Below are 24,546 nucleotides of genomic sequence, written 5' to 3'. Positions count from 1 at the left end.
TGTGTTTAAAGAAACTCCCACTAGCAACATTAATTCTGCCTAGCCTGTTTATGCATGCATGCTTTTGAAAAAACCGGATGCAAACGGGTTTGGTGGGTGTTCGAGTCATTCAGTGATGAACCAAATAGATCTGGTGATCAGCTTCTCTCTCTTTCTCTCTCTCAATCACACTCTCTCTCTCTCTCTCTCTCTCTCTCTCTCTTACCTCTTCTTCAGGCTTCTCTTCACTGTCTCCCACCTGCTCCTCTGGGACACTGAGCCGCAGGCGTGTGTTGGTTGGATTTTTGCGCCGAATAGAGCCACGGGACTCATCAGTGATGCTCTGGATCTGGAGAGCAGAAGGAGAACGAGATGGGCAGTAAGCAGCTGCAGCGGATGCCAGCTGCGATGGATTGCACCAGAGGGAATCTAACCTAACCGAAGATATTAGCCACAACGGCTAACTAGAAAAACCATATACAAAAACAGTATTTTAGTTGCTTACTGCATTTATACCCCACTTTTCTCCACAATGGGGTCTCAAAATGACTGACAACATTCTCACAACAACTGTTAGATCCCCATGGTACTCCACTGCACACACTCCAGGGTATGAGTAAAAGCAACTTTATTAGAGATCTATCCGTATCAGCAAACACAGACAAGGTCATTGGCAGAAGTGATGTATGGGAGTTTGGAGGGGTCAGTTATAGGGGAAGTTCCCGCCTTTGGGATAGGGAGGCATGAAGGAGTCAGGAGGCAGAGGAAGAGCTTTCAAGACAGGAGTGGGGAGGGACTAGAGGAGAGAAGCAAAAATGAAGTCATTTTCAGTTCCCAGGCTCAGCCGGCCTTTAAGGACATTCTCTCAGGCGGCTGTGAAAACGAAAGTAGATGCCACCTGCGAGATAAGCAACTCCCAGCCCAACAGGCTATCAATAGGCAACTTTGTGTACCCTCAGAGGATCATTACTAGACATAGGCACGAACGGAAAAAAACCGAACATGGTGTTCGTTGTTCATTGCCGACAATGAACACTGACGAACATGATCCTGTCATGAACATGTTCGTTGTTTGTTGTTCATGGGGGCCAGCAGGCTTCTTCCAGCCATCAAGATCCCTACCGCACCACTCCCAGAAACCCTACCTGAGCAGGCAGCAGGAAAGGTACCAGTAATAAGTAACAGCTCGGCCCAGAGCCTGGCAGCAGCCCTGGAACTTGAACAGGTAGATCCCTATCCCACCACACACAAAATTCAAGCTCCAATGCACTCACCCTGTCTCTCTAACAGCAACTGTCTCTCCCTGAAAGCCAGAGCTGGGATCCCCCCCCTCCCCCCTGGTCTTTTCCTCTTGTAACAAATTTGGAGCTCCAGTCTACACTTGGAAGGAAGACCTGCCTATCAAGCTAAATTGGGCTTAGATTGGGGTTTCCAGGGCAACAGCAGGAGTTCAGACGGAGTTCAGACAATCCCTGCCTGAGTTGCCATGGGAACTGATTGGCGGTGCCAGACTGGCTTGACGAACAGCAACGAACGAGGCTTGCAACGACCACCTGTTCGTTTAGAACGGGGCCTCACGAACAGCTTGTTCGCGAACAGCAAATTGGGCTGTTCGTGGGTTTAGTTCGTATTGCTGTTCGTGCCCATCTCTAATCATTACCCAGCATAGAAAATACTCATGGCAGATAAGTAGACAGACATATATTACAACCACCCTGTGCAGTAGGCTAGGCTGAGAGAGTATGACAGGCCCAAGGTCACCCAGCAAGCTTTCACGGCAGAGTAGGGGATTCGAACTTGGGTCTCCCAGAGCTTAGTCCTTCACTCTGACCACTACACCACGCTGGCTCAATATCCCCGAGATGCTGAGGCTTGTAGGATTTCCAAGGCACCTGGTGGATAATGGGACCCTGGACTAGATGGACCCTCACTGATGTAGTCAACCACAGTTCTCATCTCTTATTTTGGGCTCTGTTTTTCTTCATGCGCAACGTCAATTCATAGCTCAGAGTGGGCAGGTAGCTAACAGACTATTTCATACCCATGTTTGTGCCCACACCTGCAGACCTCCAGGCTTCCTCCCCCCGCCCCCCCCAGGGATGCTGGGGACCCTATGCCTTCCCCAGTGGACAGACGGGCAGCTGGTGAGGCTGGTCTAGAAGCAAGCAATGGCACCACTGCCACCCTTTGGCCTGGCGCCAGGGCCAGGCCTGCTGAGCTGGGATGAAAGCACGCACTGCACATGGGCAACCTTGGGCCCAGAGCACCTCTGCCCTGGTGTGAATACTTTTTGGAGCTTCTTGGAAGAAGGAAGGACGTGCTACAAGACGAAGTGCATAGCTGGAGCCCCAGGTCGTCCCCGAGGCCCAGGCAGCTCACGGGTGGGCCCGGGGTTTGCTCCACCAGGGCGTCGCGAGCCCCACCTCTCGTTCCCGCTCTGTCTTGGTGAGATGCATCTGCTTGAGGATCTGGGACCTCTGTTCCATCACCAGAGTCTTCTCATACGTGTAGGCAGAGATGTCGCTTTCGTGCTGCGGACCAGAGAGGGCAGGAAGAAGAGAGGGCAGTCAGTGTGTGTCCAACCAGTGTCACAGCACGGAATGAGAACCTGCCTTGAGTCAGGAGAGGCACTTTCATGCCTCTTAATTTAAGAAAAGCATCTTTCTGGCTCTCATGGCTGCCAAGGAAAGCTCCTGACTCATTATTATAGAGCAGAGTTTGGTTTCCTCCTCGGAGCACTTACACTCTGTACATGCCCTGAAACTCAAATGGATAAATCAAGGGAAAAGGAGTTGGGCTGGCTCAGCCTACACCAAGGGGGGGGGGTGTCAGACCCCCCCCCTGTGCTGGTTGGAGTCCAGGGCTATGGCACCCGACAGCCTCACCTCTTAAGTTCAGCCTTGTCTGAGCCTCAGACTCTGGCGAGGAGGTGGCTTAACACCACCTTGTTCCCTCTCCATTGCCAACTGCCGCTCTCTAAAGCCCCTCGGGAGCCGCCTGGCCCTTCCTCCTTGGCCCTCCCTGGGCCAGCCTAATAAAGAGGTGACTGCCCTCTCTTTAGGGGCAGGTGGCCTAGGGTTGCCAACTCTGGGTGGGAAATCCCTGGACCTTTCGAGGGTGGAACCTGGGGAGGGTGGGATTTGGGGAAGGGAGGGATCTCAGCGGGGTATAAATGTCTCCAAAGCAGCCACGTTCTCCAGGGGAACGGCTCTCTGTAGCCTGGAGATCAGTTGTAATGCTAGGAGATCTCCACTTAGAAGCTGGAAACTCTAGGCAGGCCCCTGGTGCCACCACAGAGAAGGGGGGGGTGAGAGGCACCAAGAGACATCTAAATGGGGCAAGTAGACTGTTCAGCTTTGCCCCAGGGAGCCAGACAGGAAACCTGTCAGCAGCTGCAGCATTTCCTGTGGGGGAAGCTGGTTGAGATCGAATCACGGGAGGATCGTCTGGCTGAATTTGGCCTTGGAACAGACACTGGCTGGGCTGGACGGCCTACAGTTTCTTCTGCACTCCCCCATGAGGTGTTGTGAGGAGAGATGCCAAAGCCATGCCTGACTGCTCGGTTCCCCCTGTGGAAGGGCACGACCCTGGCTCCCTCGGGCGCTCCCAGGCGCCCTCCCTGCTGCGCCCCCCCCCCTGCCTCGTACCATCTCCACCACCTCCACTTCTGCCGTGATGCGGAGGTGGTACAGGAAGGTGGTGAGGTCCTTCTTCATCTGGATGCTGTTGTCGTCCATCTGGGCCACTGTGAAGATGCGCATCTTGCACTTGCGCCAGACCTGCAGGAGGGTGGAAGGGGCACTGATGCTGGGCGTTGAGCCCCACCACCGTCCAGCGCTGCCCAGAAGACTGCTCGCCCGGGCACCTCACCCCCCCCCCCCAATTTTCCCAGGGGGTACCTTGTGCTGGCGCAGTAGGAAAGGCAGCAGCATCAGCATCCCTCCATCGTGCACAATCCACCAGACATCTATGTGGCCCTCTGAGAAGCGCTCTGTGTTGGCCGGGAACATGGCCACGTTCTTGGCCACGAGCAGTGCCAGGTGGCCAGCTGTGGTCTCTCGCACCAACTCTGTGGGATGTTTGCAAGGGAAACAGTCAGGACAGCCACAGGAGGGTGGGGGGGGGGGATGTGTGTCCATCACCCATGAAGGAATATAGACATCTGGGGTGGGGCTTGGCAAGGCCTGTGCAAGACCGTCTATTTATTTATGTGTTGTTTGGTTTGTTTACATATTTAGAACAATTCTGCCTTGCCCTTCCGGCAGCATCACTCAGGGGCGGCTGACAGTTACATTAAAAACTCAAGCACACGTAATAAAAACTCCAAAGGCACCCAAGGCCAAAGAAACGTCATCAGAAGCTGCATGTAAAATGCACCCCACTGCTGTGGCGGCGGCGGCAGCAGCAGCAGCAAGAAGTTCAGGAGTGGTGGGAACTGCCTCCATGCGTGCTCTTCTTGTGCCGTGCATGACCATCCTGGCTGCTCCCCTTCTCATGTGTGATGTCTGGACAAAAGCGCAGGTGCAGCAGCGATCATGCCCCCCCACCCCCCAGCACCCAAACACTGCTTTCCCCTCACTCTCACTTTCTCTTCTGAGCCATGCAGAGACTCTGCAGCGGGGCAGAGCAAGGGCGGGGCAGGGGAGCCACCGAGAAGGCCCCCGAGAGTGGAGCTGGGCTGGTGGGTGGCAGGCAGTTGCCCGGGGGCTATTCTGAAAGCAGAGGTCTCACTGCTGGGAGGCGTGTCGCTTGGCCTCGGCTCTTCTCAGGAGACGCAGAGCTCTGGGTGTGCCAAGAAGGGCTCCCAAAGTCTGGACCTATACCATGAAGTGGCAAGTCAGTGGCCCAGTACGGCTGGTCAAGAAGCAGGCTGTGTTCAGAACTGCTGGTTTCCAGACCCACTGGGTGCTGGCAAAGCTTCTGAGTGGGCCAGGGGGCAGCCCCACATCCAGCACATGGCAGGACTCTCTAAACTCGCTCAGTGGCCTTGTTTAAGGGGTGTGTGTGTGGGGGGGGGGCTACAGTGGCCTCTCAGTGGCCAAATTCTTCTTTAGTTACGGGAAAGTCCTCAATAAAAGCCTTGTAAAAGCCTCTTTTAAGACTAGGTCGATTTCCTTCCATCAAAGATTTATCTTTATTTTATTTACATTATTTATAGTCCACCTTTCTCACTGAGACTCAAGGTGGATTCCATAGTGTGAGTTAGTACAGGTAATTTCATGGGAGTTTCAGTAACAATGTAATCAAGTATCTAAATGCAAATTTGCAAGATTTAAAACCAGCAGAAATCCAATGCAGAGTTGAACAAATGTTGAAATGACAAGCAATTATAAGACCGACATTGTCATGGCTGCCTACCAGTCACCCACGCCATTCATATGTTCTCTGCTCTCTGTATTGATTTGATCCCACTGTGCACCTGTATGCTCTCATATTATGCTCATATACTGTAACCATTATATTCATGTCATATTTGGGCTGCCTGGAAATGAAAGTAATAATGCTGAGCCTGTTATCTCCGTAGTCTGCTTGTTGACCTTGCAGCTGTCCCGTCTCTTTTCCCAAGTTGGATTCTCTGCCCAGACAAAGCTTTTGTTCTCATGAGATGGTGGGATTTTCACGCCTAATTTCTCATCTCCCAAGGGGAGGGGGGAGGAATCACGCTCCTTATATCAAAGTGCATATGCTTGTATTCTCATTCCTGCCAACTTATGCATCTTTGGATGTACCTGTGAACTTAATGGATCTCTATAATAAAACCTTTTCATCCCAGACCCTGGAGTACTCGCTGTGAGGGGGTTGGGGATCTATCTGCTATGGACTGCCATCCCTAGAACGGACAGACATATTAAACAACACAGAACTACCCAGTAGGGTCATACTTACAGCAACAGTCAGTCTATGGTCTGTTTTAGGTGGGTAGCCATGTTGTTCTGCAGTAGAACAGCAGGACTGGAGTCCAGTGGCACCTGAGAGACCAACAAGATTTCCAGAGCTTAAGCTCTTGAGAGCCAGAGCTCCCTTCTCCAGTCTCTCAGGTGCCACCGGACTCCAGTCCTGAAAGTGTGTGGTCCTCTTAAGCAAATGTTAACACGAGAGACTCTTTTCTGAGACAAAGCTCGCCTTCTCCTCTCGGCAAAAAGTGAAACTTTCTCTTCTTCCTTATCTAGCTGGTTCCAACCCCCTTTGTCTACCAGCTTCTGCTGACTTGCTCTCTAAGCTGTTCTTTGTACAGTTACGCTCTCAAGCCCAAGCAACTAGACTTTTTATTTCAAGCTAGCAAAAAAATGGCTGTGCTTTTGCTCACAGTTCCCGACTCGTTCCTGATGCATCTCTTTGAGATCACTTCCTTACAGCACAGCTCCCCTATCTGAGCAAAAAGCCCGCTTGGCTAATTCACTTGTGTGTTGTAGGCGGAAAGTGGGAGCTTTCCTGACCTCTTGAGGGGGGCCGTTTGATAAGATTGGTGCCACAATAGATGAGTTACCCTATTTACCTGAAAGGAAGAGTACATGTTTCTCCACATGTGCTGTCAAATGCTGTCTGAAACGCACTTACACATTGTTTCTACTTGTTTGCTTCCTATTTTTTGCATTGTTTATGGCATATATGATAATTTTTGTGGTTCTAGTCCTACAGCATGGATATCTCACGCTATTTGCTTGTATTGTTTTACACTGCACAATCTGCCTTCAGTCAGTGAGAAAGGTGGCCACTGTACTAAATATATAAATAATACAAGTTACAGTTATGTACATTAATTTAAAAAAACATTTTTTGGGGGGGATTACCATCTTACATTCAGTGTCATCTTCCTTTAGGGTAAATATGGTAATCCTGGGACGTGGCATCTGTCATTTCTCCTGGCAAAGGGCGACCCTGCAGTCCTGGCTACATCAGCTGCAGTGCACAGCCTGGGCGTAGAAGCCAGAGAACACTGGCCTACTGCTCACCCCGTAAATGGCCCCAGGGGTTGCCAACTCCAGAATGGGAAATTCCTGGAGATTTGGAGGGTGGAGCTCCCCAGGGGTTGGGGAGCGGACAGATCTCAAACGGATAGTATGTACGTATGTATGTTATTATCTACAAAGTCCTTCATGGTCTTGGCCCCATATACTGGCAGGACCACCTCTCCCTTCATGCTCTCCCACAGCTTCTCTCATCTGAACAGGGCCTTCTGCAAGGGCCACCCTGCACATGGGCAGAAACCGCAGCTGCCCATACGTGCGCATTCTCTGTAGTGGCTCCCACCTCGCCCAAGGAGGTCAGGAAAGCACCTGCTCACCTGGCTTCCTGCAAATGACGCATAACTGAATTCCCCAGAAGGGCTTTTTATCATTATATTATTATGTATTATAAAGTGACTATAGACTATGCTCCCCTGTACTGCCTGCTGCTGTAAGTCTGGTCCTCCTGGGTGTGTCTGGTTGAGAGCTGCTTGCGCTCTGTTACAGCTCTGTGGCAGATTTCTGCTTGCTTTCAAATGTCTGTAAATTCGTATTTGCATTCCCTCTTGCGTTGTTTATAGGATGTCCCAGCTGTTGCTTGTATTGACTTACACTGTATAATCCACCGTGAGTCTCAGTGAGAAAGGCGGACTATAAATGATTGAATGAATGAATGAATGAATGAATAAATAAACATCCTTTTCCCAGTGGGGTAAACAGCAGCTCTACAGGCCATTCCAGGTTGGGGAAATGGCACGGAGGATGAGTGCAGCCCCAAAGGCCCAATCCAAACTGGGCCTGCGCACACATGGTCCACGCTCCTCATGGCCAGGGTAGCCACTCCCCTGCTGGGGGTGGGGGATTCCCTGGTCCCACCCCTGCCTCCACTGCCTGGCTGGCGGAGCGAGGGAGGGATGCACCTCCCGGGTGCACTCCAGCATGCTGTAGGGTGCTCGGATTGGGCCGCTGCAGAGCGCAGGAGCACTCGAAGGCCCCTCGTGCCACCTGGCAGTGTTCCCGCATGCTGCAGCAGCCCGATTCGGCCCCCTGTGGAGTGCAGGAGCGCTCTCAGGGTGGCATGTGGCCTATTGATGGAAGTGATGCCATTGTGCAGGCTGTGTGCCAGGGGAGAGCAAAAGGCCTGCACCCTCCCGCCGGGGGGGGGGGGCGGGTGGAGGCGAAGGACCTGTCAACCCCGCTCATGGCAGCCCCGTGACGGGTGGGGGGGGGGAGAGGCATGTGGCTAGGAAGTGCAAGCTTAGCAATCTATGGGGGGTGATGCCTTGTCCACCACTGCCGAGAGGGGGAAGAAGAGCCACAGGAGAAGTGTGTGGATGCTTTGGAGGACACTGAAACATCCCCCCCCACACACACACACTGCTGTGTTTTGTATCTCTAACTCCTGGCATTGGGTTGAACACATTTTTACTCAGGCTTGAAGGCCATGTGAGGTGGAAAGAGAGGGTTAAAAATCTTCTGAATAAATCAGTCTTGGAAAGATGGTTGTTGTGGATTTTCCGGGCTGTATCGCCGTGGTCTTGGCATTGTAGTTCCTGACGTTTTGCCAGCATCACAGTGTGCAGAAGGTGTTGGCAGGTAATGACCTGCCAACATCTTTTCCACACTGTGACACTGAGAGATCTCTGTCTTTTGGTGCTACACCTCTGAAGATGCCAGCCACAGCTTCTGGCGAAACGTCAGGAACTACAATGCCAAGACCACGGTGATACAGCCCGGAAAATCCACAACCACCATCGTTCTCCGGCCATGAAAGCCTTCAACAATATAGTCTTGGAAAGAATCCCAGCAGCTGCAGATGCAAGCAAAATCCACCCACCCACCCCATGCCTAGGATGCTGATGTGGCTGAGTAGCCCAGAACCACCTCCCGAGGAGCTCCACTCCACATGCAGGCACCGAACTGGCCCTCGGGCCCTTGCCTGAAGGCTTCTGGGGGCCACACTCCCCAGCCCAGCCCAGAGCCCCCCTCCTCCAGTGGCCCTCCAGCACCACCCCCACATACCAATGAAGTTCCTCCAGGTCTGGTGGTCTTCTTTGCTGCACCAGTTCCGTGGCCAGCCGACCAGCACGGCGTTGTGCTGCAGGCCTCCCAGCCCGCTGGCCTGGATGAGGTGGGACATGCCGTCCCGCACGTTGGAAGAGGTCACCACCTGGCAGAAGCCTTTCACCTTCTCTGCCTCCATTTGCCTCCGGATGGACTGCGGGAAGAGGAATGCCGGTGCTCAGCACCTGGAGGGAGTTGCCCCCCAGCAAGGCTACTGGACTTGAACCCTGCAGACCCCCCCCCCAGGGGGCAGCTGCGGGGGAGAGAAGGGGGGCTGCTGGATGTTCCTTTGGCCCCTGCAGAGAGCTTGGAAGAGCAGCCCGAGAGGGAGGGGGCTTCAGGACCCACCTCCTCAGCACGCTGGACCTGCGGGTGGTTGTCGAGGAAGGTGCCCTCCAGCACGGACCCCACGATGGTCAGCCCCTTGCCGGCCTTCATCTGGTTGGTGAAGGACAGTAGCTGCGGGTGGACGACATTCTGGTCCTGATCCACACGGACGAGCACAAGCAGCTGCGGCCTGGGAAGGGGCAACCAGGAGCCAGGTGGGCCACCGCAGCCGCCAGCTTGCTCTCCCCCCACTTCTGATCATTCCTTGCCTGCCTCGACGGAGGCACCAGGCCTCCCCGCCCTCCCTCTCCAGCCCCCGAGGCTGCTGCCAGGCTGCGTCCTGCGGCTGTCAGCCCCCACCCCCTGGAGCCAGCCCGCCCGTTCCCGAGGCCCTTGGATGCCAGAGCTGGCACCCCAGGGCCTCACGGACTCATGCCACTGCCTCGGATGCCAGCGCTGGAGGGCGCCCCAAGGCCCCGGGGCCTGACGGATGGGCTGGCTGCTCTGTGTGGGGCCAGGCCAGCCCTCCGGCAGCACCAAGGTCAGCTGCGGTGCCTCCACAAGCGCCCACTGGAGCGCCTGGCCCACCTGCTCTGTTGCTTGAACTGATCTACTCACCACGGAGTCCTCAGCAGAGAGGCACCCCGGAAATCGGGGCCCCAGTGGGTGTAACTCTGCTTAGCACAGCACTGAGAGCTCATTTATTAGCCAAAGGAACGAGCGGAGTTATGAACCCAAGCAAGGCAACGAGCCGGTGAACTGCAAATATCTTACAATGGTTGAGGAGGATGGGACTCAAGAGGCTTTTGCAGTACAACGTTTTTAAGTACCTGCACCGCACAGGCAACTCTGAGAGCCTTGCTACAAGTGACATTTTACACGTGAAGGATAAAGGACCATTTTCGCAAGTCTTTCTGGGAACTGAAGTTCCTCTCCCCCACCCCTTTTCCTTTTGTTCCTTCCCCTCGCTGCCTGAAGAGACAGAGAGAGCCTACGGCAACATCAGCTTTTGCAAATCGTCTTGCTAGGGGGGCGGGAATGCTCCAGAGAAAGCTGAGAAAGTTGCAGCTGCCTGCCCCAAAGATCATTGAGAGCAGGCTTGTGACTGGAGGAACGATTTGCAAAAGCTGCTGTTGCCGCAGGCAGTCACTTGTAGCAAGGCTCCCTGTTGGACAAACAGAGGCTTTTGATGGTGCTGTGGAAGAGAGGAAGGCTCTTGAGGTGAGATTCCCCCCAAAGAACATGTAGCAACATTGCTGGCGGAAAAATGGACTGTCCTGTGTGAGAGCAGAGTTGCCAAGTGTGCAGAGAGACGTGGGGCACAGGAGCCTGCATTGCAAAGTGTGCGTGGGGAGAGACGCAGACTTATACTCAGAGCCTCAGCTGAGCTTTAGAAAAGAAATACGAGCGCCTTTATTGTCAGAACTCAGTTCAGGATAGGAAAGTGAAGAGAGAGGATTTTTTCTAGCTATCTAATCGAAGAATGCCAGGAGGGCATGTGCTGTGCCCCTGGTGCCAAGACGGAGAAGAGAGAAGTGAGTGCGACTAAGAGAGAAGCTTGTAAAAAGAGGAAGTCCCCAAGAATATCCGCTGAGCAGTAAACAGCATAGAGACAAAATAAAGATAAACATCCCGGCCCCCTCCCCTCTCTCCAGCTCTGTGATTGCCCCCCTCTGACACCTGCACCAGGGGACAGCGAGCCTTATGCACGCTTTGATTGTCCCAACGAAGACTGCAAACAAGCATCGTAATGAACCGGTGCAAACTGCTCAGCAACACTTATCAGCCAAACCTCTGACGAGACGAGAAAGCCCTCGATTCCTCTAGAGGGACCAGTTCTATGCAGGCCTGCTCCAAAACTCCAGTTGGTTCCGGATGGGGCAGGCGGTGTGCTCTTACGGTCCAGCCACGGGGAACACGGCGCTCCCAGTTCTACAGTCACTTTCTTGGCTCCCCATATGATTCTGGACCCAATTCAAGTTGCTGGTGCTGGCCTTGAAAGCCCTTCACGGCCTGAGCCCTTGCAGCAGCTCCACTCAGCCTACCAGCACCTGCTGGTTATCCCAGACCCTGTGAAGCAATAGTCCAGTGCTGCCCACTTGTGGGCTTTGCCTGACACAGCTCCAGCCCTGGAGAACAGCCTTCCGGGAGAGGTGAGCGAGGCTCCATCCCACGAGAGCTGCATGTCAGAACATCTCAAGGGAGCTTTGGGAGTCTCTGGGTGGCTCCTGGGTCGGTGGGATCTTGGGGACAGGGGTCCCGTAGGGGTGCTATTGATCAGGTTTCTGCTGGCTGTGTTAGCAGTAGCATGCTTTTAAGTTGTCTGTGATTGTCATTCACCTCTCTTGGGTCCCAGTTCCTGGGACGAAATGTGGGCTTATAAATGCTATAAATAAAATGAAAGTTTCAAGGTTTCATAAACCTTTTCTTGAATGGAGAAAGGTATCCTTTGCCAAGAACTGAGGTCATATTTGCATCCCTGTTAGGAGGGAGGTGATTCAGCAAGAGTGCTTTGTCACAAATGGAAGCAGAAAGAAATGCCAAGGCACGCCTCACCACCCAGATGCCAAAAGGTCTGTACCAGCATAACAGACTAACCATCAGTACTGCGTCGGTTCAAGCTATCTGGCAAAGGAGCGGTGATCACCGGGGGGGGGGGGCGGGGGGAGGAGGTAGTGGTGGATTCCCTGCCCTGTGCAGGGGTTTGGACTAGATGACCCTGGAGGTCCCTCCCAACCCTAGGATTCTATGCAAGGGCAGCGGGTCAAGTTTCCAAGGCATTCCAAGGCCAGAGTGCTATCTGGGTGGTGTGATTCTGACAGCTGATATTGATGAAGAACCTCTGAAAATCTTGCATGGGGTACGGAAACACTGAAAAGAAGACGGGGTAAGGGCTCTCCATGCAAAAAGTGACTTCTTAAGGGAGTCAGTAACACACTGCGGACATATTATAGGTGCACAAGGCTGACATAAATGTCCAGAGAAGATCAGGGGACGTGTCACAAATCGGACCACGCCTAGGCTTTGTAAACTGCTGCAGTTGATTTGGGCCCGGCTTGGCAAGCTGCGGACCCCACAGAAGTGTCAGAAGTGGGCCTGGTCTCCTGCCAGGAAAGATGGCTGCGGGTGGCGATGCGCTCACACCCTTTGGCCCTTCTATACCCATTAAGCCAGCAGGCAACGCTTCACCACACACCACAGGGGCAGGCACCTCTCACCTGGAGCCTGGCCATCAAGAAAGACCAGCTGCATTTGCCCCCCTGATCTCCATCAGCAGCAGAACGCAACGCGGCACAAAGAGGTGAGCAGACCTTGAGCCTGGGGGGGGCGGGGCATAAAGAAACTCAGCTGGAATTCTTTTGGAAGAAAATCCACTCTCCCCACTGACCCCCAGCCTCCAGTGTCTATGCCGAATCCGTGGTGTGTGTTCCTTATCATCCGCGGCCTGAGAGCAACAGCGGGCTGCCTCTCTTCTTAGGACAGGGGAGATGGGAGGACAGCGGCACCGGCACAGGCAGGCAGCCTCTCGGGGTTACCAGCAGAAGCACCGAACGGGCAGAGGAAGAGGGAATCTGTACATTTTGTCAGCTCATTCCAGCTTCCAACAGCTTGTAGTGTGGTTGAACAGGAAAGTAAGAAAGACCCTGCACTGGCCCAGGTTTTTGCAGCAACAGCCACGGCCTGAAGATATTCTGATGTCCCTCACCTCGCAGCCTTTTAGAGAGGCAGAAGAAATAGCTGACGTCGAGCGAGCTACGCAGGGAATAGGAAGGATCGCACTTCCTAAGCCATGCCCAAAGGTTTCAGAAGAGCTTCTCCTGGGACATCTTGGGGTTATAAAGGTGAACGCCCCAGCAAGAGGCTTTGTCCAGTGACGAGGACTTGATCTGCAAATAGGACCGCGAGCTCTGCAATTTTCAGGGTTCCTCAAACACAACTTCTGTCCAGCCCGGTTCTTCTGCATCCACGGGAGTGGCCACGGCAACATGCACAGGCTGACTGGGTAGGGCCACGTCTAGGAACGATGGTCCCGATAGCTATGGATGCCCATTCGACATGGTATGGGGTATTTTGTGTTAAATCTATTACTGTGTCCCAGACAGTTAAAATTCATCGGGGCATAATTCCCAGACAGGCCTGCCCAAACAACTGGGAAGTGACAATGCCCTAGACTTTGCCTCTGAATTTACACCTTTATGTGCCACAATGGCACTTATTTGTATCCCTGCCACATCGTATCACCCAACTATCAATGGATAGATGGAAACCTCTGCGGCAACTCCGAAGCAAGCCGCGAAGTCAGTGGCAAGTGACCCTGCGTCCTGACCACCAAATCTGCTGGGCTACTTATTGGCATACCACAATCTTGCTAGTGGCCCAAATAGCCCCCTGCACGGTGGTTAGATGTCTGCGCTCGGATCTGCATTTTTGTCGAAGCCAAATCTGAGCCCACATGCAAGGAATCAACAGAATGGGCAAGCATCTGCCAGAGGATGTGATGCCCCTAGTCGGGCACAAGGCACCAGGCTGTGTGGGCACATGAGTAGAGGGGTCTCAACAAATGGTGCCCTGTTATGGGGGCGGAGACACTTGAAGGGCCATCCCCTCCCGTTCTGCCCAGCCTGCCAGTTAAGCTCGGTCTTCAAAGCCCTGAGCTCTGGGCCCCTGCTCCAAAGAGGAGGCAAGTGGCAAACAGAGGCAGGGCGGTTTCAGTGGTGGGGCCTTGGTTTGGATTGCCCCCTCCCCCGCCCCCGAGGCTTGTCGGGCACCCACCAGGCTGTCATTGAGGCACCAGGTCAAAACCTTTCTTTTTTATCCGGGCTTCTAACTGAGAGGTTCCGTCTTTTTGAGCTGTTTTATTGTCTGCTTCTAGCCTTGAAATTGTTTTATGGCTATTTTAGGCTGCTCAGTATAGGTTTTGTGCTGTTTTGTAATTGTTTGTTTATAATACTGATAATTTATATTGTTCTGTGGTGTTGTGTTTGCTTGTAAGCTGCCTTGTTTAGGTCTCTGGAGAGGCAGCAGATAAATCTCCATAAACCAACCAACCAATCAATCAACATTGCCTTGTGAGGTATCACCTGATGCAGTCTGGCCCCATCTCATTGGTCAGCTACAGAACCTGGACTGCTAAGGCAACGTACTCCGAACACCCCCGTGGCACCGTCTCTAGCGCTGTAGGGGGGGCTGCGTCCAACCCGCCTCTGCCAGATTTTGTTGAGCAGCCAGCTGAGCAAACAGCTTCTGATGTGACACAGCAAGCCTGCTGCACCAGCACGGGCTTCGCACAAAGGGGCATGCACACAGGAGAGGGGCTGACACGGTCCAGGAGGAAGATGCAAAGCCCCCGAGGGACTGGATTCCTAATCTGCTCCTTCTGCGCTTATTCATAAAACCTTCCATATGTCACTCTGTTCCTTCCAGTCCATCTCACGGGAGAAGATATTTGTTATACATTTAAATCTGCCCAAGTGAGCCTGCAGTTATATTTCTCTTAGCAGTCACTTCTGCTGAATCTGCCCTTCTTTTGCATCTACTGATTTTCATTTTCATTACACCGTAGAATATGAGTATTTGGGATCCTAGCCTTGTATGTGGATGTCAGACGGAGTTAGTTGCAAGGCCAATAACCACCTGGCCAGGCCTTCTCAGTGCCTCCTTCCCTTCCACCCTGCCTGGCAAAACCTTTTCTGGGTCGTTGCAGGACAAAGAGCCCCGCCCCCTGTGCACTCCAACAGCCCCTCTCCCTCACCCCCACCTAGACTCACTGACCTCCAGTTCTTGGTGTGGGGGGGCCCTTCCTCCAGGCGCAGGAGGGCATACCGGGCTGCACTGAGGGAGAGGCCCCGGATGCCGTCTCCCCATTCTTTCTCTGCTCTGGAAGGAGAGGAAGGGGGTGTAAAAGGCAGAGGGAGCTCAGCCGCTATTCTCCCAACCCTGGAGTCCATGGCACACCCAAGAGACCAAAAGCTTCCTTCAGAGGGGGAGGATTAAACGGGAACACGCTTGGGGGGGGCAGCGAGAAGCATCTCCCCCCAGGCCCATGAGGGCCACTTCAAGCTGCCTGGAGAATCCCTGATTGGCACCATGCCCCATTTAGCCCTAGGCCACGCCCCAATGGCATGGGCAAGGAGGGGACCCGAAGACAGGAGCGCAGCCGTTGTGCAGGCACTAGGCACCCTCTTGTGCAGGCACTAGGCACCCTCTTGTGCAGGCGCCCAGGACTCAGCCTGGGGGAGTGGGAGTGGAAAACTTCCTGCGGTGACGCTGGTGGGGGGGGCAGTTTCTGCATTCATTTCAGGAGTCCCTCCACCCGCCTCCTCACCACCAGGGACCTTATCCTGCCTTCCCCAACTTACCCTCGATACTCGATGTACTTGTAGATGAGTCCCGCGATCAGCATGGCTACCAGCGCGTAGTACCAGGAGCAGATGAACATCAGCGCCAGGCAGAGGCTCATGCCCAGGAAGGAGAGCGTCCTGCGGGCATCACAGGAGAGCTGTGCAGAGCCAGCCACGCCAGCCCGCCCTGCCTCTGCTCCACCGCCCGGCCCCTGCCCCTCCCTTGCCGCCATCAACAAGCCCATTTCTGGAACAAGCCCCCCACCCACCCCCTGCCCGGCCGTCCCTGCCACAGCTGGGTCAGCCGTTGGGCAGATGACACCCACCAGTGGTAATACCGAAACCGCGGCCGCCAATTTGGTGTCCTCAGCAGGGTCTGGACTGCACACGCCAGGTTGACAAACATGTAGCACATGAGGAAGAACCTGCGGAGGAGAAAGAGGGGCTGGGGGGCTGGGGGCGGCCGGAAGGAGGCTGTTGCTCAGCCAGTCCACCCCCAGCAGGTCTCCCCCCGCAAGACAGCCAGGGGGTGCAGCTGAGCCGCTGCGGGGGCTGCAAAAGACCCCCCCCCCCACACACACACACTGCCTCCTCAGCTCCCCATCCGTCTGCAGCTCCTTCCCTGCAGGCTCAAGACTCTCCTGGCCTGGGGGGGGGTGCCGGGGGGGCGGGGGGCTAGCAAGACTTCTGCTGGCCAGTCTTCTCCTGCCGGCCCTTCCCAGGCCAGGCGTTCCCAGAGGAGCTCGCCAGGGCGTACATGGACAGGATGGGGGCCACTTCATCCAGGGACGCAATGAGGATGCCGATTTCACAGATGCAGGCGGTGAGCAGGAGGGCCCAGGTGGGTTCCCCGTTAGCTTTGCCGTGGCCGAAGACCTAGAGAGAGGGGGGGAAGGAGAGAGGGAGGCTCTGAGCCAAGGCACGACTGGGTGGGCTCTTGTGCCTGTCAAGCCCCTCCCCAAAGCACGGCAGCATCCAGTCTTCTTCCTGCGGCCCGCTACTGCGCCTCACTTCCAGTGCAAACCTGCCCACGGAGGCCCAGGCTGCCCCCTGCTTACTGTCCCCCCCTTTCCCCTCCCCTCCCGTCTTCCCCTCAAACCTTCTTCTTCTTTTTTTTTTTTTATTTTCTACAAAACACTACACCAGACTATCACAAGGAAAGGGGAGAGGGAAGGGACAAAGGGAGGTGGAAAAAGAAAAGGGGGGGGAATGAACTACAAACACTAAACACTACACTTCAATGTTTCCCTTCATACTGTCATAATACAAAAATAGCTCCATAGAATAATGATGGAGTGGTTAATCATACAGAGAATAAACATTTCAAATTCTGATTAAACTTTCCTCCCCCTTCTAGGTCCCGGACGCAATTCTCTCTGTGCAACTGCTGTTGCGATGCTCTCCTCCTCCTCCCCCCCTCCGGCTCCTCCTTTTCTTCGTTCTTGGTGCAGCAGAGTTCTGGGTTTTTATTCTCAAAATCCTTTAGTTGATCTTCTGATAATATCTTATAGGCCTGATCTTTATATCTGAACCATATTCCTTCCGGGAATAACCATTTGTACTTTATTCCATGGTCCCTCAGAAGAGCTGCAAACTTTTTATATTTAAAACGCCGTTTCCGGACTAGAAATGGAACGTCCTTCAAAATCTTGACTTTCAAACCCATAAAGTCCAAATCCGCATTGTATGAGTTATATAGGATGGTGTCCCGAATCTTTTTAGATGAAAAGTCAATAATGATCTCACGAGGCAACTGTCGCTTTGTTGCATATTTTGAAGAAGCCCGACGGACCTCCAAAATGGCGCTTTTAACCTCTTCTTTAGTCGTCCTCGCGGGTGTCGCCAGTAGTTCCGAGACCAAATCCCACAGATCCTCATTTTCCTCCTCTTTCACGTTTTGGAGACGCAAAATTGTCTGCGTTCGTTCCACCTGTAGCCCGATCAGCTGGTTCTCCACCAACTTCAGCTCCTTTTTTGTAGCCTTCACAAGTGACGCACTTTCCAGAGCAGAATTTTCTGCCCCCCCCCCGCTGCTGCCTTAATGGTTTTCACCTCGCTTTCAATTAAGCCCACCCTTTGATCAGTTTCGTTCAGCTTGTCAACAAAGGGTTTTATAGCTTCCACCACCGCCCTGCGCACCAACTCTTCGAGCGACTCCCCCTTCTGCAAGGTAGCCGAGATTGACTTACCCAGAGCGGGACTTTGCTTCTTTGCTGCCATTTGGGGGGGGGGGCGCCAACAAAATTCTGGAACTCCACGAAGGGGAAGAGCGAGTCTTCTTCAGATCAACCTCTCCTTCACAAATGCTTGTAGAACAGAAGGGATTCGCTTGTTTACAGGCTTCCGCCTGTTTCTTTTACTTGCCGTTTCTCGTTGCCCGGCGGCACTCGAGGCGCCGCGCACATCTTCCGGCCTCCATAGGGACAAACGGGCAATTCCCCCCCCGCATTGATTTCGGGGAGTTCTTCCCGCCGCATCCCGGACCCTGGCTCCCTCCCTGGGAGTCCTGGGGGCTAATCCTTGCGGATCAGCCGCCCGGTCAGGGTGCCCGGTCGTTTCCTCCCGGACCAGCCGAGAGGAGCGTCCGGCATGGCTGAGAAAACGAAACCGAATCCCCTCAAACCTTCTTCTTAACGTGCATTTTGCACCGTTCCATAAGCGCACTGCGATACCTTGCTCATTTTAGACCAGATGAGTACAATGCACCCGAGGGGCTGCCCTTGGAGGCTGTCCAGAAGCGACAGTTGGTGCCGGATGCTGTGGCCAGGCTGCTGACTGGGGCGGGTCGCAGGGACCCGTCTCACGTCAGTCTTGTTTCACCTACGCTCGCTCCCAGTTTGCTTGCAGGCCCAATTCCAAGTGCCTCTGAAACTGTATGTAGCCGGGGCCACCAGACCTGCAGGCCACCCATCCCCTCTGCTGTGTGTGCGCCCCCCGCCCCTGCCATCTGAGGCCAGGGGGGGGGCAACGGAAGGAAAGGCCTTCTTGGTCACGGGGACAAGACTTCAGCCTCCCCGAAAGTCTCCCGTCTCCCTCCGTCATTGTCTTCTGCCAGCAGGTGAAATTTTTTTGATCTGTTCGGCATTCCTTTATTGTCCCTCCTTCCTCTTTATGTTTTTAATTCTTGTTTTATATGTATGTAGGTATATAATCTTTTTAAAAGTTGGTTTTTAATGTCTTCCTAATTGTTCACCATCTTAAGGCCCCTAATTGGGTAGAAAGGAAGGCAAAAGATATTTTAAAGCAAGAAAGGAATATTGGCTGCTAATTTCTTTTATCAGGATGCAAGCCCGAGCATTTTGTGGCCCTGCCGAACTCTTCTCTTTTCAAGGCAGGGAAATGGCACCGGAGTGGGTGTGTTTGTGTGGAGGGTTGGGCACCCGTGATTATTAGGATTTAAGAAACTGGTGAGGATGAAAAGGATTGGGGGGGGCAGCCTGTGTGTTGTGTGTGAATAACACTCAAAGGGAATGCCCAGGACTGTGAGGAAGACGCATGGGAAATGCAGCAGGGCCAGAGGGCTGATGGGAGGGAGGTGTCCAGGGGAGAGCCACTGGGCTCGGTCCTGGTCCTGGTGCTTTTCAATATTTTTGTGAATGATCTGGACGAGGGTGTGAAGGGATTACTCATTAAATTTGCAGATGGGAGGAATAGCAAACATCCTTGAAGACAGGGATACAATTCAAGGAGATCGGAACACATTGGAAAAGTGGGCAGATTTGAATAATAACAACATTCGATTTATATAACATCTGATTTATATACTGCCCTTCAGGACAACTTAATGCCCACTCAGAGCGGTTTACAAAGTGTGTTATTATTATCCTCACAACGATCACCCTGTAAGGTGGGTGGGGCTGAGAGAGCCCTGAGAGAGCTGTGACTGACCCAAGGTCACCCAGCTGGCTTCAAGTGGAGTGGGGAATCAAACCTGGTTCTCCAGATTAGAGTCCTGCCGCTCTTTAACCACTACACCAAACTGGCTCCCAGTTTGTGATTTAACATAGGTAAGTGCTAGGTTCTCCACCTGGGTAACAAAATGCAAAGCATGTATACTGGATGAGGGATACATTTCTGGGTAGCAGTGTGTGTGAACAAGATCTTGGGGTACAGGTGGAAGGGAAGCAAAATATGGCCAGTCAGTGTGATGCAGAAGTGGAAAAGGTGAACACAATCTTGGGGTGTATTGACAAAGGCTTAACTGCCAAATCACAGGATGTCGTTGTCCCACCTTGACCAGGCCCCGCCTGGAGTGTTCTGTGCCGTTCTGGAGGCCTCACTTCAAAGATCCAATGAAATAAATAATAAAAAAGATGTGGACAAACTGGAGCAGGTGCAGAGGAGAGCGACCAGGGTGACCAGGGGCCTGGAGACCAGGAGAGATGGAGGGACCTGGGAATGTCGTTTGGAGAAGAGGATGCTGAGGAGAGACGTGGCTGCTCTCTTCAAGCATTTAAAAGGCTGTCACTTAGGGGAGGGAAGGGAGCCGTTCCTGTTGGCAACAGAGGATCAGAGATGGAACCATCGGTTTAAACTACAGGGGGGAAGGTCCCAGCTGGACATTAGGAAGAACTTCTTCACATTAAGAGCAATCCAGACATGGAATCGGCTGCCCGGGGATGTGGTGGGCTCCCCCTCATTGGCAGTCTTCAGTGGATGAATGCTTGTCGGGGATGCTCTAGGCTGTTCCTGCACTGGGCAGAGGCTTGGACTCGGTGGTCTGTAAGGCCCCTTCCGATCCTGTGATTCTCTGGCTGTTTTGCAGGAACCTCCCGGGAAGTGCCTCCTTTGCCCCCAGGGACCAGGAAGGCTCTCCCATCCTTGTGACCACTGAGGCTTCTGAAGGCCCATTGCTGCTGCCGGCCAGGCCAGGCTGGGAAGGTGCCTTTCAGTCTCCCGGCCACTTGATCCACCCCAGCCCAAACACTGCTTCCCTCGCCTGTCCCAGTCCATGCATTTTAAGGACGGAAGTGCAGCCATCTCACGGCTGCAGTGTAGGGCTACTTCCAAAGGACACTCTAGGATGGGTGCTTGTTCTGGCACTGGCCCAAACTTCGCCGGCTGCTAGCACCAGCAAACCGGCCCCAGCCTCCTCCAGAAGCGCCAGACCCTTCCTGCCTCCTGCAAGCTCAAGCAGCAGCTCTGGGTGAGAAACTGCACAAGGCAAGAGAGGACCTTGTGAATTGGTTTGGGACTCGGGAAAAGTACCTTGTGAAAAGTGCTGAAAGCTAGACAAGGTGGACATGACGGGGGCTGTGTCAGCCGACACCTCCAAGGCCCGCTGCGGAGCACCTGGGCACTGCGCAAGGATGTGGGGGCCCAAGCCACAAATTAAATGCGTAAAGGGTGTTGAATAGAGAGAGGGCGCATTTGGTGCATGTTCCACACAATGGGAAAACCATGCAGCACCTGGCCTCTTGCTGGGCCTACTGGAAGCAGAGAAATGTTTAGCAGGTGTCAACCTCAGCACAAAGAAGCCGGCTGAAGAGAGAAGGAGCAGAGCCATGTGGCGCTGCCTTCACGCCAGTCTTCAGGAATTGGCAGCCAGAGAAGGCAGGCGGCAGCAGCACGCCTGGGGCGAGGCAGAGGAGGAAAGGGGGCTGCGGACACTCGAGGGCCACCCTGGAATCACTTTCCCAGGAGGGTTCACGGCCAGGCTGGCTGGACGTCTCTTGAGGATGCTTCTGGGTCAGGACGAGAGTTCCGTTTGCTTCTCTGTGTTCCTTCCGTCCTTTGCTTTGTGGAGATGCAGGGGGAGGAGGAGGAGAACAGGCGCTAACTGAGGGACTCACCGCAGAAGGCCAGACAGCAGAATGAGTGGGGAGGGGGCTGGAGTGGGCCATTGCCTCTAGCCCTGGTACTACCCACAGCAACCCTGTGAAGACAGGCGGCCTCCAGAACAAGACCAGCAGTAGGCTGCCAAAGAGAACCAGGGGCCACCTCCTGAGGATAGGGGGCACCCAAAGGGATGGCGATAGAGGGCTTTCTCATGGCAGCAATATGGACCACCAAACAAAAAGTGTGTGTGTGTGTTAGTGTGTGGGGGGGGGATCATACAGAAAGAAGTGTGAAATGGGGGAGTCTGCCTGCAACTCAAGTCCTTCTCAGGGTTGCACAAATGTCATCTCATGTGCCTGCCTGAATGCATGGGAAGCGCCCTGCAACCGTTTCTGCCCATCAGGGTCCGTACCGTTGACTGAGGCTGCCAGAGTTTCGTCACATCACCTCCTGCCTGGCCCTTTGAACTGCTGCCGGGGATTGAACCTGAGACCTCCTGCGTGCCAAGCTGAGGCTCTTCCCCGGAGCCACACCCCCTCCCCTCAGCCTGGGCAGAGCCTCTCTACCTCCTGGCTTTGGCAAGAGTTGTCTCCAGGAGAGAGTTGACTGGTGGCCTGGCAGGCAGACGGGAACTCAGCTGGCCAAGCTGGGAGACCAGCCAGAACAGAGGCCAGGCGGAGAGGTGCCGTGCTTGGCTGGCTGCCGCTTCTTCCCTCTGCTCCAGATGTTTGGGCAGTGAAGGGGGGGTGCAGTGAGAAGCCTGCTGAGGCAGCACGGAGGGCTCCCACTCCTGGCCCCTGCCCGGCTGTCCTTTCTGTGCTGAGAGCCCTTGCTGGGCCCTCATTCTTTCCTCTGGTGGTTCTCGGTGGGAGGCTCAGGATCCGTCCAGGGCCTATTATGCGGGGAAGGGCACGATGGGGAGGGCTGGACTGTTCGCCCTCTGAAGTTTGGGCTCTCCACGGCAGCCGAGAAGCTCCCTGGGCAAGCCCCAGCGGGGATCCAAGGCACGTGGAAGCTGGGAGGGACACTTCCCAATCCCCCCGCAGACAGGCTGCATTGCCCAGGGAAGGGGGGGCGGGGGGCTGCTTGCTCCGAGTGGGATCCATCCGGGATGGAGCTGCTTGTTTCTGGCGCAGAACAGCCCTGCCCGGACGAGGCCATGCGTGTGTGTCTGGGTGTGTGACAGAACTGGGTCTCTCTAACCTCTCCCAGCTGCCCCCTCGCTGCAACACATGCACAAAGGAATGGGGGGGGGGTGTCATCAGGAGCTGCTTCCATAGGAGGTGCTGGGAACCCTGCTCAGCCTCACCTGCACCCCACATGACTGATTGCCAAGGCTTGGTGGGCTGGGAGGGTCAGCCCCCCCCCCCTTTCATGGGCACCTCACCCAGGGGAGGGAACACCCAAAGGACTGCGTGGGCTCCGTCCCAGTTCAACTGGCCCCGGGTGGGGGTGGGGGGCAGAATGTCTGCACGTGTGCAGCAGCGGAGTGCCTCAGGTCCTAGCAGCGGAGTGCCAGCAGCAGCAGCAGCAGCAGGCTGGGGAGGGAGTTTCACAGGAACCACTGTGGGGCGGGCACCCGCCCATCTGGGTGTGGGAAGGCTACAGCTTGCCAACAACAGTGTGCCGCACATACCAAGGGCCCCTGCCCCCTCCCAGTACAGTCCACTTTGCCAGACCGAAGGAAGAGTCTGTCAGGGGACCAGAGAATCCAGGCAGCCCTCTAAGCACTCCCAGTGGGGCTCTGCAGAGGCTGACCCAAGAGTGTGGGCAGGGGGCAGGGCCCCCACCGAGTGACTGCTGAGGGGGGCTGCCAGCCACTGCTTCCCTGCAGACCTTCACCACCACACCTCTCTGAGTACACGTGGCCGAAGGAAGGATCCCTCCGAGTGGGGTGCTGCTGCTCCTCCCCTGCCCATCCATGCAGCCACAGGGAGGTCAGGGCAGCCTCCAGGCGGCGACTCACCCGCAGGAAGGGCACGATGCCATCTCGAGAAATGGCCTGCAGCAGCCGTGGGGCCCCTGTCAGGCTCTGCAGGCCAGCCCCACAGGTGGAGAAGAAGGAGCCGAAGACGATCACCCAGGGGGAAGGCCAGGCCAGGGTGCCAACCACCAGGTTCCCATTCACAGCCTCGCCAAACCTGGAAGAGCAAGGGCTTGTGGGCCGTACGCCAGGAAGGCAACCCTGCACCCCTTCTACAGCCAGCAGAGCAAAAGGCACAGACCCCCCCCCCTCTCCTGCCAACATCTGCCCAACGCTGCTGCCCAGCTGGGCCCCCACAGACCATTTCCTGCCCAGGAGGGAGGGGCGGCGCCAGGGTTTCTGGCACCCACGGCTGCCCCTACGCGCGCACGCACAGAGTGCACCCGTGCACCCCCCTGGACTGTGTGATGACATCATTGTGTGTGATGTCATCACGCAGCAAGCCAGCCCCATTGGCTGGCGGGTGGTTGGGATTGCGTGTGGAGGCTGGGGAGGTTCTGCATGCCGGCCCGGACACCTGCTGTGCCTGGCCCGCGGCTGCTGAGGCCGGCCAGGGGCATGTGTTGGTGGTGGCAGCGGCGCGGGGCTGGCCGGCTGCAGCAGCTGCAGGCCAGGCACACCAGCTCCGTGGTGCGCGCCCCCGCCCCTGGCGCCCCCTCCGGTGCCCCCTTCAGCGCCTCAGCACTCGAGGCAGGGGCCGGTCCTGCCAGGAGGGGGTGCTAACAGAGGAACAGATTTCAAGGGGCAAGAGTGCCTTGCCAGTTCTGCAGCGCTTGTTATCCCCAGTGACCCCACAGTGCCAGCAGCACCTCCCATGGCCTCGAAATGGGGCAAAACCTCCCAGGTCTAGCTGCTGGAGGAAGGCCAGCCACCCAGCACAGGGAGAACCAGCAAGGGAGCCAGCAGTGTATACGGGTGGGGAGGGGTCGGGTTGGCAGCCCAGGCAGCAGAAGGCATGGAGTCCTCCCCCCCTGCCCCCAAACTCCACAATGGCCTCAGTTGCCTGCGGGGGGCTGCCAGCGGGGTCTGCCTTCCCAGCCCACAGTCAGGTGACTCACTTGTCCCGCAGCACAACCCCCTCGATGCAGGCCCCAAAGAGGATCACAGAGCTGATGTCTGCCAGAGC

The 24,546-nt window shown here is 55.1% G+C and overlaps 1 protein-coding gene across 3 annotated transcripts in view; it reads right to left on the bottom strand.

Moving 5' to 3' along the window:
• The window catches only part of SLC12A5 (solute carrier family 12 member 5), a 40,111-nt gene that overhangs the window by 4,486 nt on the left and 11,079 nt on the right, over positions 1 to 24,546 (bottom strand). For 2 of the 3 annotated variants that reach the window (XM_054980049.1, XM_054980048.1), the window contains exons 10-20: positions 24,479 to 24,536; positions 23,403 to 23,577; positions 16,416 to 16,534; positions 15,985 to 16,083; positions 15,677 to 15,796; positions 15,090 to 15,194; positions 9,339 to 9,507; positions 8,949 to 9,144; positions 3,879 to 4,048; positions 3,627 to 3,758; positions 2,403 to 2,510 (exon numbers count right to left, since the gene is read on the bottom strand). In XM_054980049.1, the coding sequence (XP_054836024.1) occupies positions 2,403 to 2,510; positions 3,627 to 3,758; positions 3,879 to 4,048; positions 8,949 to 9,144; positions 9,339 to 9,507; positions 15,090 to 15,194; positions 15,677 to 15,796; positions 15,985 to 16,083; positions 16,416 to 16,534; positions 23,403 to 23,577; positions 24,479 to 24,536 (1,451 nt within the window). Of the gene's footprint in view, positions 1 to 205; positions 329 to 2,402; positions 2,511 to 3,626; positions 3,759 to 3,878; positions 4,049 to 8,948; positions 9,145 to 9,338; positions 9,508 to 15,089; positions 15,195 to 15,676; positions 15,797 to 15,984; positions 16,084 to 16,415; positions 16,535 to 23,402; positions 23,578 to 24,478; positions 24,537 to 24,546 lie in introns of all 3 variants that reach the window. The other variant, XM_054980047.1, reaches the window with a different exon arrangement.

The sequence above is a fragment of the Eublepharis macularius genome, chromosome 5, assembly GCF_028583425.1.
Source record: "Eublepharis macularius isolate TG4126 chromosome 5, MPM_Emac_v1.0, whole genome shotgun sequence".
Lineage (NCBI taxonomy): Eukaryota > Metazoa > Chordata > Lepidosauria > Squamata > Eublepharidae > Eublepharis > Eublepharis macularius.
Note: the sequence above shows the minus strand (reverse complement) of the source record. Positions and strands in the feature narration are given on the sequence as shown.